Here is a 14459-nt window from a genome sequence, read left to right as displayed (position 1 = left end):
AGTTGATTTTTTTAACAATCTGGGGACTCATCCGGGATCCTTGGCCTCTGATCCTTCGAAGTAGGACAACGGGAGGAGATTCGGAAGGTGCACCCTGCTGATTTCAGCAGCCCCAACCCATTGTCATGCCCTGTGAGGGCTGCAGGTGAGACCCAGACAGGGGACTCTCGAAGCAAAAAAGGGGAGAGGAAAGGTAGAGAGAGGGAAAAGTCAGAGAAAGAGCAGAGTTCATGTGCAGCAGCTGGTAACACCTGTGCACAGGGCCCAGGTAGGAAATTGGCTGTCGAGTATTACCTGGGCATCTGGGAGAAGCAGGACTGAGTGGGTGTGCTTGATACGCAGAATTGCCTGTGAAGCAAGTGTGGAGTCCTTCTAACTGCGGTGCCGTTATCCTGCGAGGGGTGTGGCCAGTGAAGGGACAAAACGAGTGGCTTTGAGAGAAGGAAGTCCTGCAGGGAGTACTAGGAAATGGGCACCAGCTGCAGCAGGAAGGTCAGGAGGAGTGGAGAGGGATGTAAGTGCTCCACTCTGAGCATACATCTGGACAGTCCCTTAGGGGGAGGATGCTCAGGAACTGGGGACAAGAGGAACTGGCTTGTACCCAGGGGAAGGATCATGGAAAAATTATCTGGTGTTGTATGTTTGAATAGACGAAGGAACCTATTGGGCCAGACCTATTGTACTGCCTGAGATATGGGTCACTGGACGAATGGGTATGTCAGGCACTAAATTTTTATGTAAACACAAAAGAACCTCAGAAGATAGAAGAAAGGAGGGACTATGCTGCTTGCTGGAGAAAATATTCGTCCATATTTGTGACCAAGAGCTTAATGGAGCTTAAAGGGGAGAGAAGGAGGGAAAAATGGGACCCCTTAGACCACCTGCCCCCTCCCTATGTGCCTGACAGGGGGACCGAATGGTCTAAATTTAGAGGAAGAAGCAGCAGAGCAGCAAAGGGGCGATAATGGCAGGGGCTGATCCCCATAAAATGGCAGATGCACATGGTAGGGCTGGTCCCCCTAAAATAGTGGATCTGCGTGGTGGGGCTGGTCCCCACAAAATGGTGGGCCCATGTAGTGGCGCTGGTTTTACTGAAGCAATAAAATCTCAAAATAGGACAGACCAGCTGTCACAGAGGACAAGGACTACAGAGGTAGCGCAATTAAAGAGAGATGTCCAAAATTTCCCTTCCCATTTTCAAGTATCACCTCGGATGCTAACACAAATATGTCCATGTTTCCCCTGAGAGAGGTATCTGTGTGTGGAACACGAGAAGGGGTGGAGTTTGTTAATGTACTTTTAAACAGTGTTGAAGAAAGAGAATTTAAAAGGGAAATGAGTACTATATTAGAGGACCCCTTGGGGCTAGGAGAACAACTGGATCAATTCTTAGGCTCAACTATTTACATCTGGGAGGAAATGCAATTTGTTTTAGGAGCCCTGTTTACCCCAGAAGGAAGACAAATTATAAGAATTGCAGGAATAAAAATATGGGAGAGAAAAAATCCACTCGATGTTCAAGGGGAATACCTGGTGAACAGAAATTCCCCTAGTAAGACCTAATTGGGATCAGAATACAATTGAAGGAATAATATGTCCAATTATAGAAGATTGGCAATAAGGAGAATTAAAGAGGCAGCACGAAAAGGACAGAATTGTGAAAAGGCATTTGAAAATAAAGAACAGCAAGATGAACTGCCCACTGCCTGGTTACAAAGGCTCGGAAGAATATGCAGCAGTATTCTGTAATAGATCTTAAAAGTGTTGCAGGCAGAGAACTATTGAAAGTAAGTTTTGTTACTGTGGTGATGCGATACCTTTATTGTATTTTTATATAAGTTTTCTGTACCCCAGTGGTTCATCCCTACCTTCCCTAGTCCTTATTCCCAGTTGGTTTGCCCCAGACCCAAGCCGCTCCCCCGGTGCTCCCTACATGGTTGTTCTCCTCCCCTTGTTCTAGCTCTTTCCCTATCAATCACCCAAACCCCTCCTGTTGTTCCCGACGGTTCAGTGTCCATCACCTGAAACCTCCCAGTTTACCCGTATATGGTCCTCATCAATCCCCCGAGACCCTACCCCTCTAGATACCTCCCCCTTTGGAAATCCCCTAAACCTTGACGCCCCATTGGGGCATGTGATCCCTTTCCCTCCTCCCCTTGAGGCTATTGGCCCAAGGAAATGTCTATCCTCGTCCATATCCCTCCCTTAGATATTTCTATTGGTCCCCAGTTAAGCCATCCCCATTGTAACACCTCGCTTTATAAGAGGTTCCCTGGAGCTGCTCGAGGCTTGTCTCCTGTGAGTTGCCTCCAGTGGATTTGGATTATCCTGTGTGGCAGGCCTCCTTGCTACTTTTTATCCTCTCCCTCGTCCGGACTGCTGACAGCCACTGTGCCTGGAGGTTCAGCTCCCCTGGGCAGAGCTGAGCTCCTGAGGAGCAGCTTTAAAGCCGAGAGCCTCCAGCTGCTCCCCACTCCTGTCGCATACCGCTGGAGCTAGCCTGGGCAGTGGTCAGTGGCAGTCATTGCGACATGTTACCAAAGCATGGCCAGACATAAAGAAAAAATTGGGAAAAATAGAGGATTGGAGTGATAAAGAATTAAGTGAATTGTTGAGGGAAGCTCAGAAAGTTTATGTTAGAAGGGATGATGAAAAACAGAAAAATAAGGCCAAGTTCATGGTGGCTACTGTAGACCAAGTACTGAAATGACGAACTGGGAATGAGGCTGGAAGAGGCAGAGGAGTGGCCAAGGGAAGCCTTCAGTATGATGTTAGGAGACCCCAGGGAGGAGGATGGGGGATGACCACCTCGCAGACAGGTCCCAAGAAATGTTTCTAGTGTGGAAAAGTGGGACATTTTAAAAGAGAGTGCCCAGAACTACACAGAGAGGTTAAAACTTCCCAAATGATGGAATCAGGAGCTTATACACAAGATTGGGGGTGTCAGGGTCCTCTTTTTGGGGTCCAAATACCATGAAGAGCCCTTGAAAAATTTAAAAGTAGGACCCCAAGAAGAGGAATATGTGTTTATGGTTGATTCAGGAACTGAGAGATCAAGTTTAATTCAAATCCCCTGTGGGTGTGTGAAAGGGAGTGACCAAACTAGAATAATTGGAGTGAACAGGGAGGGATTTCATGCCCCCATAGAAGAACAAGTGAAAGTTTTAGGAAATGGTAAAGAAATAATACCTAGTTTTGTAATAATACCAGAGGTTGGCACCAGCTCATTAGGGAGAGATCTACAAGTGCAATTGGGGATTGGGGTGATTCCAAAGGAGGATAGAAGGGTGGTAAAACTATTTAAATTGACTATAGAAGATTAGAGGGAAATAAATCCAGTGGTATGGGTGGCTAAAGATAAGAGAGGTGGGCTGAATATCTCTCCCCTGGAAATAAAATTGAAGGAAGGGAGCCAACCCGTCCATGTGAAACGGTATCCTTTATCTCTGGAAGGAAGAAGGGGATTACAAAATATAATTGAAGAACTTTTAAAGGATGGATTGTTAGAACCCTGCATGTCCCCTTATAATACCCCTATTTTACTTATCAGGAAACCAGATGGGACATACAGACTTGTTCAAGATTTGAGGGAATTAAATAAACTTGTTCAAGTACACCACCCCGGTAGTCCCTAATCCATGTACTTTACTAAGCAAGATACCCCATAATTACGTGTGGTTCATTGTAATTGACTTGAAAGATGCATTTTGGACATGTCCACTAGCAAAAAACAGCAGAGATATATTTGCCTTTGAATGGGAAGACCCCACTACTGGGAGAAAGCAACAGTTATGATGGACCTCTTTACCACGGGAATTTACAGAATCTCCAGATTTGTTTCAGCAAATTCTAGAACAGGTGGTTGAAGAGTCCCTATGTAATGGTATCTGAAAATAAGTTCATTTCTAACATACCTTTCTGTGAGAAGAGAGGCTGCTGGCTCTTACCTTAGTGTAATATTTATTTTTAATAGAATACTACGAGACAAGTGGTCTAAAATGTGTAGTCAGAATATTACTGCATGATATTATAGTGTGATCTCTGTGAGCTTTGCAGAAATGTGTTTGTGCAGCATATAGAGAAACTTGGATTCACTTTTTGGGAGGTCAAATAAAATTTAAGTGTTGACAGGTGGGTTTTTTTTTTGTTTTGTCGGTAACATTTCAACTGGTTTACTTTAAAATGTGCTAAACATTAGTCTTTCTTAGTAGCAGTGTAATATGACAGTGATAAATTTTTACCTTCACAGTTCTTTCTGAATTTTTTTTTTTTAAGGGCTAAGATGGATAGCACAGAGGAACCTCAGAAAAAAGTCTTTAAAGCACGAAAAACAATGAGAGTAAGTGATCGGCAACAACTTGAAGCTGTCTATAAGGTTAAAGAGGAGCTGTTGAAGACAACTGAAGTGAAACTGTTAAATGGAAAACATGAGAATGGCGATTCTGATGTAAATTCCCTTTTAAGCAATACAGACTGTATGGAAGACAAGAAAGAAATTAATGGCATGGTTGAGTTGTGTGTTAACTCTGAGGAAAGAAGAACAGCTTCTGATGAAATTAGTGAGGCCAAAAGCCCTGAGAGTAGGGCAGGAAACATAGTCAATGACATAGAATCCAAACCTCTTATGCTGTCTTCAGAAAATGTTACTCCTGAGCAAGCTAAAGATACTGACACTGCAGTAAATCGCGAGGCTGAAAATGGAGTGATTGGTAGCAATAAAGATAACTTCCATGAAGAAAATAGTAGAAAAGATCATTTGGACCAAAGAAAGAATGATATACCATTGGAAGGTGAAAGTAAATCAGTCTGTAATATTAGTGAGTCTTCTGAAGCAAAGGGGGAAGTGAATGATTTAACTGTTAATTCCAGTTCATCTGGTGAGGAAAAGAGGACTGAAGAGGTAACTGTTGAAGAGGCTGTTGGAGAAGCAGCCATCTCTAGCAGTATGGAAGCTGACCAGGAAAAACAAGAAGGCAGTGCAGGACTTTCAGAAACCACTGTTCCGAAGACAATAGATGAGCCAGGTGAAACTATCTTGGACAATACTGACTGTATGGAAACAGATGAAATTATTCCAATTTTGGAAAAACTAGCCCCTGCTGAAGATGATCTGAGCTGTTTTTCTAAAAGTTCTCTGCTTCCAGTGGATGACACAGTCCCAGATTTAGAAGAGAAAATAGACAACTGTTTGGGTTCACCATCCAAACAGGAAAGCAATGAAAGTCTGCCAAAAGAGGCTTTCTTAGTGCTGTCTGATGAAGAGGATCCCTGTGATGAGAAGGAGGAACATGTTGAAGGAATACTACCAAACAAGCCAAGTCTTCCAGGTAAGAATTTTCTAAATTGCTAGTTTCCATTGAAATTTGGGATTTTGTTCATTTCTTAGTGACACACTTGTGGCATGTTTCTAAATCAAAAAGACAGTCTTACCCACCAGTAATGTTATGTAGCCTTAGTTTTCAAGGCTGGTATTTGAGGCCCAGGAAAAAAAAGGTATTAGCACCAAAAAATGGTCATCTTTGAGATTTGAGTTGTTTTGATTTCTTTGTTTAGGGTTTTGGTTTTGTGGGGTTTTTTGTTGTTTTCTTGTTGGTTTGATTTGGGGATTTTTTTCATACTCTGCAAATTTGGGTGCAAACTTGGGTGAGGTAGTGGGTGGAAAAAGAGGAAAGATGAGTAATTGTCAGAGAGGGAACAGAAAGATTTGTGAGAAGAGAAATGCATTCATTTACTGCTCTCAAGAGGAAGAAAGGATTTCAGCTTTCTTCAACATGCAAATAAATGATAAGGAAAACATGCGTGTAATCCAGATGTGCCACAACTCCTCTTTTACCTTTTTTCCCCCCCTGAAAGACAGTATTGGAAAAGTTTAATGAAAAATGCATGTCACTTATTGTTTTCATATCATGTAGCTTTCATTCACTTAACTCAGTGGTTTTTATCTAAGTTCTCTTCGATGACTATATCAACTGATTGATGCTTTTAAATGTTAAGTGTGGGATCTCTTCATGTAGTTAGCAGAACATTTTTCTAAATTAAACTGAATGAATGTCCTCTATAGTTTACTATTTCATACAGCTTTGTAAGCTTTTTTTCTTTTTGACAATGGGCAGTCATTGTTATACTATTGCACTTCTGAAAATAAAACAGATTAATAATTCACAGAAAAGTTGACACTGTTCTTTTATCTGTAATTAAGAAAGATGATGTTTCAAATTATCTTGGGGTTGGAGTTTTTTTGTTGGTTTTTCTTCCTCTCCCTCTTCTCCCTCCATCCCCTCCATTGTTTAGCTTTTATTAAATGATTACCATAATAACCCAAGTGTGTTTAAATATGATTGACTGGGTAGAAATTTCATAGCTTAAACAAGATTCAGATTTTTTTAGTCTCTGGGAAGTTAGTAACCGCAGTTTCTTGAATCTTATTTTACTGATGGTGAGACTGGTATTCTGAGTCTTCAGTTTCTGAAACAGCTAGAGAAACAGAGATAAGACCCAGCTTTGCAGCCCTGTTTTAGACTCCTTCTTTCCTAATATTTACCTTTAAATTTAAGCTAGTTAAACAGAGATAAGGTAAGTTCCATTAGTTTCTGCTAAGGATCTTACTTAGGTGTTACCTGTTGTCAATGAGATTGAAAAAGTGATACCATTATTGTGCACTGTTGATACCATTGTGTGTTCCATTGTTCTGGAAGACTTAAAGTCTTCCAGAAACTATTGGAGGTGGGGAAAGCAGGGGGAAAGAAGGTTGTGTGTCAAAAATGTAGTGTGTTAGGAGTCTCTTTTATGAAACGAACATTACAAATAAATTGATTGTCTTTGTTCTCACTGCATTTTAAGCGTTCTCTCATAGAAGACATTAGGTTTACTTTTTTCATCCTTACACAATGAGAAAACACTCTGGGGTCACAGAGGAGTTTGCTATGGAGCAAAAAGACTGAAGTGAATATTAAATACTGGACTACAGTTTGCAGAAGTTTAAAATTAATATATCCAGCAATACTTTTTCAGATTTTTCACTTTGGTGACAAGACAAATTATTTTGACTAGTTGTTTTATTTATTGGCTAATAACAGTTTATGACTTTTACAGTTGTGTGGCAGTAACTGAGACCGTTCATGAAACGAAAATTGGTCATTGTGATGTTCTGTCCTTAACCAGCAACAAAGATAATAGCAGAGAGGTTGCATAGGGAGGAAACAGTTGTATGAGAAAACAGGTAGAGTTACCTTATAAAGAGTAATTTTGGAAAGAATCTGTGAAAATTAAAACCGTGGAGACCATACAGAGATCATTTCAAGATGCTGTGTTGGAGAAACAGGTGCAAACTGCTCAGTTAAGAAGTACGATTTCAAAAAGTTCAGATGAAAACCAGCATGGCTAAACAACAGTGAAAGAATGGTATCAGAAGACTTTATTCAAATGGACAGATTAATAGAATGTCTTTTCCAAATGGAATATGAAATATGATAGCTATGTGGCCATAGATTTTTGTAATGAAAGGTCATACATCAGAAAACCCTGGAGCTTTTTGTGTAAGCAAACAAGCACATGACAAGGAAGCACAGAAACACATAATGGAAGCTTGTTTCATACACATATGTATGAAACACATAATGGAAGTTCGTGGAATATACAATAAAATTTTTCAGGAAGTGCTACCATTTTTATCTGTGTGTTTGGGGCTTCAGGTTTTTGTCTATTTAAGCATTTCCTAAACAGTATAATTTTAAATGACTAGTCCTAAATTGTGATACTTTGTATTACCAAGAAACTTCAAATTAATATTCATATTTGCTAACCTAAGAAGAATCTAGGCCTTTTCTACCATTAAGATTATGGTTGAATTTGCCAATTGTAAATAGAGAAACATACTAGTATTTTGTTACTGAAATTTTTATATTTTTATATAAAATTTATATTTTATATATTAATTCTTATAGGGAGAATTTATACTTTCTCCCTAAGTGGAAAAATAAGCTAAAATAATTTGTTGAGAACTTTAGCTACATTAAAAATACATCATTTTGTTTCAGAGGTAACTGAAACATGTTACCCTCGTAATTACAGTTCAATTATTCTGATTTAAATGCTAAGCAAATTCAGAAGTGAGTCTTAATGTGTTGCATGATAGTTCAAATTTTCGTTTTCAGGGTATCCCCTTATTTCTTTCATATCTGCATTCCCTTTTGTCATACTTATGTCTCTTGCCCTCCCTGACATGTTTTTTCATAAGTTTTCTAAATTCATTAGTCAAAATAGGACTGTTACGAGACTTTTGTAGGTCTGAGTAAGTGTCACATGGATTTTTTTCTTCTGTTTATAGAAGAGGTGGAGGGGGAGAGAAGAAAGGAGTGTGAAGATAAAGAAGGAGAAGAGGCCCACAAAGAAGAGGAGAAACAAATAGAGAAAAGTATGTAATGTTAAAACCATTATGTTTCACTGGGTGGTATGTTAGAAGCACAGAATCATTAGGTTTGGAAGGGACCTTTGATGATTATGTAGTCCAATGCCACTGTTAAAAACCAGGTCAACTAGAGACCAGTTTGCTCAGAACCATGTCTTGACAAGTTTTGAGTATTTCCACAGATGAAGATTCCACAAATTTCCAGTTTTGTGATTGCAGTGTTTGACCACCCTCACAGTAAAAAAGTTTTTATATGTTTGAGTGGAAATGCCTGTATTTCAATTTACATCCATTTCTCTTGTCCTGTCAGTGCTACTCACTAAGAGTCTTGCTCTATCTGTTCGTTCTCTACCTGTCTGGGTAATTTACACACATGATAAAATCTCCCCTAATGGCCTTCTCCAATTGAACAATTCCAGCTCTTGATGAATCATGCAGTCTCTAAAACATCTTGGTGACTCTACTCTGTACTCTCTCCAGTATGCTCACATATTTTTTGTATTTAGAAACCCAGAACTGGTCAAAAGACTCAAGGTTCAGGCTCACATTCCCTCGTTAGAGGGGAGTAAGTACCTCCCTCAGCTTGCTGTCAGTACTCATTCTCAGGCAACCAAGAATGTTGTTGGCCTTCTTTGCCAACAGGGCACATTGATGGCCCATGTTCAACTTCATGTACATGAAGGCCACCAGGGCTTTTTCTGCAAAGCTGTTTTCCAGCCAGTGAGTTCCCAGCCTGTACTAGTACATGGTTTTATTGCTACCCAAGTGTAGTACTTGGGCATTTCCTTTTTTTGTACTTCATGAGGTTCTTGTTTGCCCATTTCTCCAATTTGTCAGTGTGACCCCAAATGGCAGCATAACCGCTTAGGAGTGTACAGGTCGCTCCTTCCAGTTTTGTATCACCTGCAAGTTGCTGCCTGTATCATCTTACCCCATTATCTAGGTCATGAATGAAGATGTAGTGTTGGTACCATTAGCATCTGCTGGTGTACATTACTGAGCTCCAGCTGGACAATGTGTCAATAGTCACAGCTCCTGGAGCCCAACAGTTGAGCCTGTCCAATTATCTAGGCCATACATCAGGACTTAGGGATGTTTTGGGTGTCAGAAGCTTTACTAAAGATGCTCTTCTCTCATCCACCAAGACAGTGGTCTCACTGTAGAAGGCTATCAGGCTGATGATGCATGATTTCCCCTTGATAAATCCATTCTACTCCCCATCACCACCTTCTTAATAGGCTTGGAGTGGATTTCTATCCAGACTTACTTGCTCCATCACGTTCCCAGGGATTGGCGTAAGGCTGATAATCCTGTAGTTCCCTGGGTCCTTGTTAAATAATCTGAGGATTATTTAAAAGCAGATGTCCCTTTTGTCCTCAAGAACCTGCTGGACACATTGCCAGAAGCTGGAGGAGTGAATGAGGTCTCTGGTTTTTTTGTGCTTCATGACTGTGATGAAAATTACTTTTATAATCTAGTTCTGTTTTGAGCCTGTTCTTTTGTTAGATTTTTACTTTCCTTCTTACCCAAGAAGTAAGAAAAAAGTTTGAATGTTTTTTCAGTCAGGTGTTGGAGGTACAAGTTAAAACTTCATTGCAGGTAAATACAGTTAATTGTTGGCACAGTTAAATGAGATGTAGTTTTATTTGGCTGGAATTCTAAGAAGCGGATTTGTTTTTCAGAAGAAGGTTTTGGTTTGCTTCTCAGAAGCCATGTTTCATTATAGGATGGTGCTGATAGGAGCAGGAAGAACTGGAGGGAAGTTCCAGAGAGGGCAATGGCGGTAGTAGAACCATTTTGCATTTGGGGAAATCATAGGGTGAATCACAAAGCAGAACTCACTGATAGGGCAGTAATGTACAGATACAAAAGGACAGGTTTTGTCCTGTGATGTCATCAAGCATGTTTTTCCAAAGGCATTCTTACTGGTTTAGAATGAAAAAGCTTAAACTGAGAACAACTTCATAGTAATCATGGCATTCTGAAGATACCTGTTTTTTAAGGAGCTCCTCATGAGCAGTTGTATCTATTGTTCCAGGTGAAGCATCAAAGAGAAAGCGTTCCAAATCTGACGACATGGACAATGTTCATTCTAAACATCGTCGGTACATGGGAGAAGATTATGAAGCAGAACTCCAAGTAAAAATTACAGCCAGAAAGGATGTTGACCAAAAATTACAAAAGGTAGAAGAGAGGTGCAGAGCAAAGAACATAGACACACACCTGTCACTTGGGGGTTACCATCTTTGAATTATCTGTCCTTCCCCACACACTCTGTGTCCCCAGACACTTTCTCTTTTTTGTAGTTGAATATTGGATGTAATTCAAATAACAAAGGTGCTTAATTCATATAAAGTACTGCGCAGCCCTCCTTTAAGAAGAGACCAAATACCATTTGAAAACTATGCTGCAGGAGTTATATTTTAAATGTATAAAATACTTGAAGTCTCATGTGACTCTAGACTGAAAATGAGTTATTTCACCATGGTGAAGTTTATACGTGATGCACTTCATTGTGTGCCTAGATTAAAAGAAAGGCTGTTTCCAAACAAGAGTATAATCAACATGGCATTTTGCAGATTTTTGTAGAGCTGTTAATAGCCTGACTGCACGATTGCTGTATACAGAACCTATGGTCTTGAAGAAAAGAAAATCGTGCTGTTCTTCCATTAGTTAATTAGCATATGTTGTAACTTCATTAATTTAGGATGGGAAAAACTAAACCACATTTGTAGCTTATTTATTTTTGTTTCTTAAGAAAACATTTTGCACTGCAATAGGTATAGAAGGGAGCAAAACATGAAATAATAACTTTATCAAGTAAACTTTGTGAAAACCAGTCTTCTTTTATTTTTAGCTTCTGCAAGAAAGGCAACAGTGCATTTTTGCTAGGGGAAAATACATCTCAGAAAAAAGTTTTTGTTGAATGTCCTTAGTTTCTATTCTTTGAATGCCAATGTCCCTCTCAGAAATAGAAAAGAAGAGCAATTAATTTGTGTAAACACTGCAGTTTAAGAAAACATCTTCTGTTGTTAAGGTTCTTTTTATATATAGCAAGGTTTTATACACTTATCATACTGCAGGGAAATGAATTTGTTGAATTAATGGCAAACCATTTGTATTTTCCAAAATTATGTCACACTTAGCTGTGCATCCACATGCTTATTGCTGACTGTAGATTTATTTGATTGACAGGGCACAAGAGTTGTCATTGTTCTATTTATAGCAGGATATTTAAGAGTTGGTAATATTTTTATAGATGGTCTCCCAAATTTTGGGATTGCATTGTTGGGTTTTTTTTTTTTAATATAACAATTTTGCAGATTATCCAGAGACTTTTAGAAGAAAAGCTTACCGCTTTGCAGTGTGCAGTATTTGACAAGACTCTGGCAGACTTGAAAACTCGAATGGAGAAAGTAGAATGCAACAAGAGGCATAAAACAGTGCTTACTGAAATGCAGGTGAGTGTTTGTGTGTTCAGCTGCATACTAGGGTCGAATTCAAAAATAACTTCCTCAATATTTAGTAGTAAGGTTCCTATAGTTGCCAGTAGGGAAACCATTTTGACTCCGCAAGGGGAGGAGGCGCTCGGGGGAGCAGCAAACACTAATGTTCCTTTTGAATTGTAAAACTGTGTTTTCCTACTCAGAAGGAGGGAAGCAACCAATTAATCATACAGAAACCCCAAAGTGGATCTTCCTTTTGGCGAACTGATTCATTAGCTGTTAGCGGACTGTTTTTCCACTCTTCTGTTCCACTTAGACATTTTTCCAAAAAATGCTAAATATGAAAATATCTATGGTCTTTATGAAGCTGGAAATTTGCTTAAAAATGGGAACATGTAGAAACGAGAGGACAGTAGCACTGGACTTTGAATATTCTGCATCACATGTTGTTTCCCCAGAAAATAAATAGTTGATGTGTTCTAGCAAGGAAGCAAATAGCTAGTGTTGAATGCAGCATGCTTTCCTGCATTCTTTATAGAACATATGTACATAATGGTAACATGAGGAACATCACAAAATTCAAAGAATTTTGTACTGACAAAACAATTAAAAGCTTATGTCATAACAAATTCAAACAATAAGGCCATTTTACTTTTTGCATTAAAAGAAATACACAGTTTGCCAGATGTGTTCCCAAGATACAACTCTTTCCTCTTGTTGCCAAGACATTTTATGTAGACTTTTTAAGTGCTTTCTAAGATGCTTTCAATATACTTGTTTACCAGTATCTTTAGCCATCAACTAGAGTGTCAAATTAATAACATCATATAAGGCTTTCATTGATGTAGTTTTGTGTGAACATGCAAGATGGATTCAGTTTGTGCAGTTGTGAATAGGAAGGAAAATAATTTAACTTGTCTCTAACATACCTCGATTGTGATGCATACATTTGTCCTTCTGCTATAATATAGTTGAAAATAATATATGGTTGTACTGTATTTCAAGGAAGAATAATTTCCCTGATATGAAAATAGCATTTGATGTCTTAGTTATATGTCTTTCAGTTTGTAAAATTTCTGTGATGGTTCTTAGGGGAATATTTATGGTTTTCTTTGTTTTCATCTTCTTCCTGTTTAGGCTAAAATTGCGAGATTGACAAAGCGGGTTGGAGCAGCCAAGGAGGACTTGAAGAAGAGACAGGAAGTAAGAACTAGATCTGTTGGGGTTTGGGTTTTTTTCCTGAGTTAGCCTAAGCCTTGTATTGGAAAATAAAGAAAATTTATATGCAGAAAGATGTGACTTGTTTATTCAATGGCATTAACAAACCAGGCTTGTCTGGTTTGGTTAAAGAAGTCTTAACATCTGGTTTGTAATTCTGATTTGTAGAGAAGCTTCTTTAGCCATTATTAGTGTGAAAACACCTTAAACTGTATGTAACTGAGCCTAATTTACTTCAGTAGGAAGAGTACAGTGTAAATAAAACTGAATTCCACTACCTTGATTCTGAGGGGGGAGAGGAGGAAGAGGAGAGAGAGGCTGTAGGAGAGGGAGGCAGTAGGACCAAGGAGATTTTGGATAGTTGTAAAATATGTCAAATTCTTCTGCAATGTTGGCTTCAGAAAATGAATCTCTCACACAGCAGTGAATGGATATGAAATAGAATGAAAGCATAAGTTTGCAAGCTGACTTAGAGTTGTTTTGTTATGGCCTCTCTCTCTCATTCTGTGTAGAACGTGGCAAATGCCCCTGCATCTCCAGGGAAAGCAGCAGCCGACACTGCAAACGTAAACAACGCCACGTATCGGTAAGCAAAGCACACCACTGTGACTGTGTTAAAATTTGCAATAGGACACTTCAGATACCTAATGTCATTGATAATTTCTGTAGTTCCTTTTTTTTAAATTAAAGTGTTCTTCCTTTTCCTTCATTGCTCTTCACTCATAAAATTTCATTTGCTTTCACAGAAGTCATAAATTGACAGAATCGAATCCATGCTTGGGTAAATTTAGAGGTTGTTTAGCATCAGTTTCAGTGTTTAAAAAATTATGGATAAAAGTGGAAGTTTAATTTCAAGACCATGAAAATTCTCATGGTGCAAGGCAAACTTGGTGCAAGCACTTGAAAATTCATAAATAATTCCGTGCTTTTCTTTAGTGGGGGAATACCCAAAGTTAATTTCCTGAGAAGCAAAAAATGGGTTTAGAAAAGAAAATCTCAAAGAAAAGAACAGGTGTAAAATTAGGGATTTTTTCACCATTTTACTGTTCATAAATTGACCTTTTGTGGCTTATCGAGAGAAATGCCAACTGAAACTTCATTCCTTAGAAATGCTGGCACAGTGAGGCAAATGCTGGAGTCAAAGAGGAATGTAGGAGAGAGCACACCAGCAACTTTTCAAGCCCCTGTGAATCCAGGTAAGAAACTCCCTATGGACTATGAACACATTTCTTAAGTGTTTTATTACTTTCCAGTGAAGAAGTAACTAACTAAACAGAGCAAAACCGATTTTATTCCTCTTTTCTGACATGAAAAATCATTATTTTTAGCTCTCTGGCACATTCCCAGTTTGTGTTTGTGTAGTGTGCTTACCAGGTATGGGAAAAAAT

General features: G+C 39.0%; 1 protein-coding gene across 10 annotated transcripts in view; it reads left to right on the top strand.

The window, feature by feature from the left end:
• Window positions 1–14459, top strand: part of ATF7IP (activating transcription factor 7 interacting protein) — an 88587-nt gene that overhangs the window by 38650 nt on the left and 35478 nt on the right. For all 10 annotated transcript variants that reach the window (XM_032107048.1, XM_032107049.1, XM_032107041.1 and 7 more), the window contains 7 exons: window positions 4276–5327; window positions 8327–8413; window positions 10446–10591; window positions 11731–11868; window positions 12991–13056; window positions 13584–13657; window positions 14179–14267. In XM_032107048.1, coding sequence (XP_031962939.1) covers window positions 4283–5327; window positions 8327–8413; window positions 10446–10591; window positions 11731–11868; window positions 12991–13056; window positions 13584–13657; window positions 14179–14267 — 1645 coding nt within the window. In that variant the 5' untranslated portion in view covers window positions 4276–4282. The remainder of the gene's footprint in view (window positions 1–4275; window positions 5328–8326; window positions 8414–10445; window positions 10592–11730; window positions 11869–12990; window positions 13057–13583; window positions 13658–14178; window positions 14268–14459) is intronic.

The sequence above is a fragment of the Corvus moneduloides genome, chromosome 4 (assembly GCF_009650955.1).
Source record: "Corvus moneduloides isolate bCorMon1 chromosome 4, bCorMon1.pri, whole genome shotgun sequence".
Classification (NCBI taxonomy): domain Eukaryota; kingdom Metazoa; phylum Chordata; class Aves; order Passeriformes; family Corvidae; genus Corvus; species Corvus moneduloides.
Note: the sequence above shows the minus strand (reverse complement) of the source record. Positions and strands in the feature narration are given on the sequence as shown.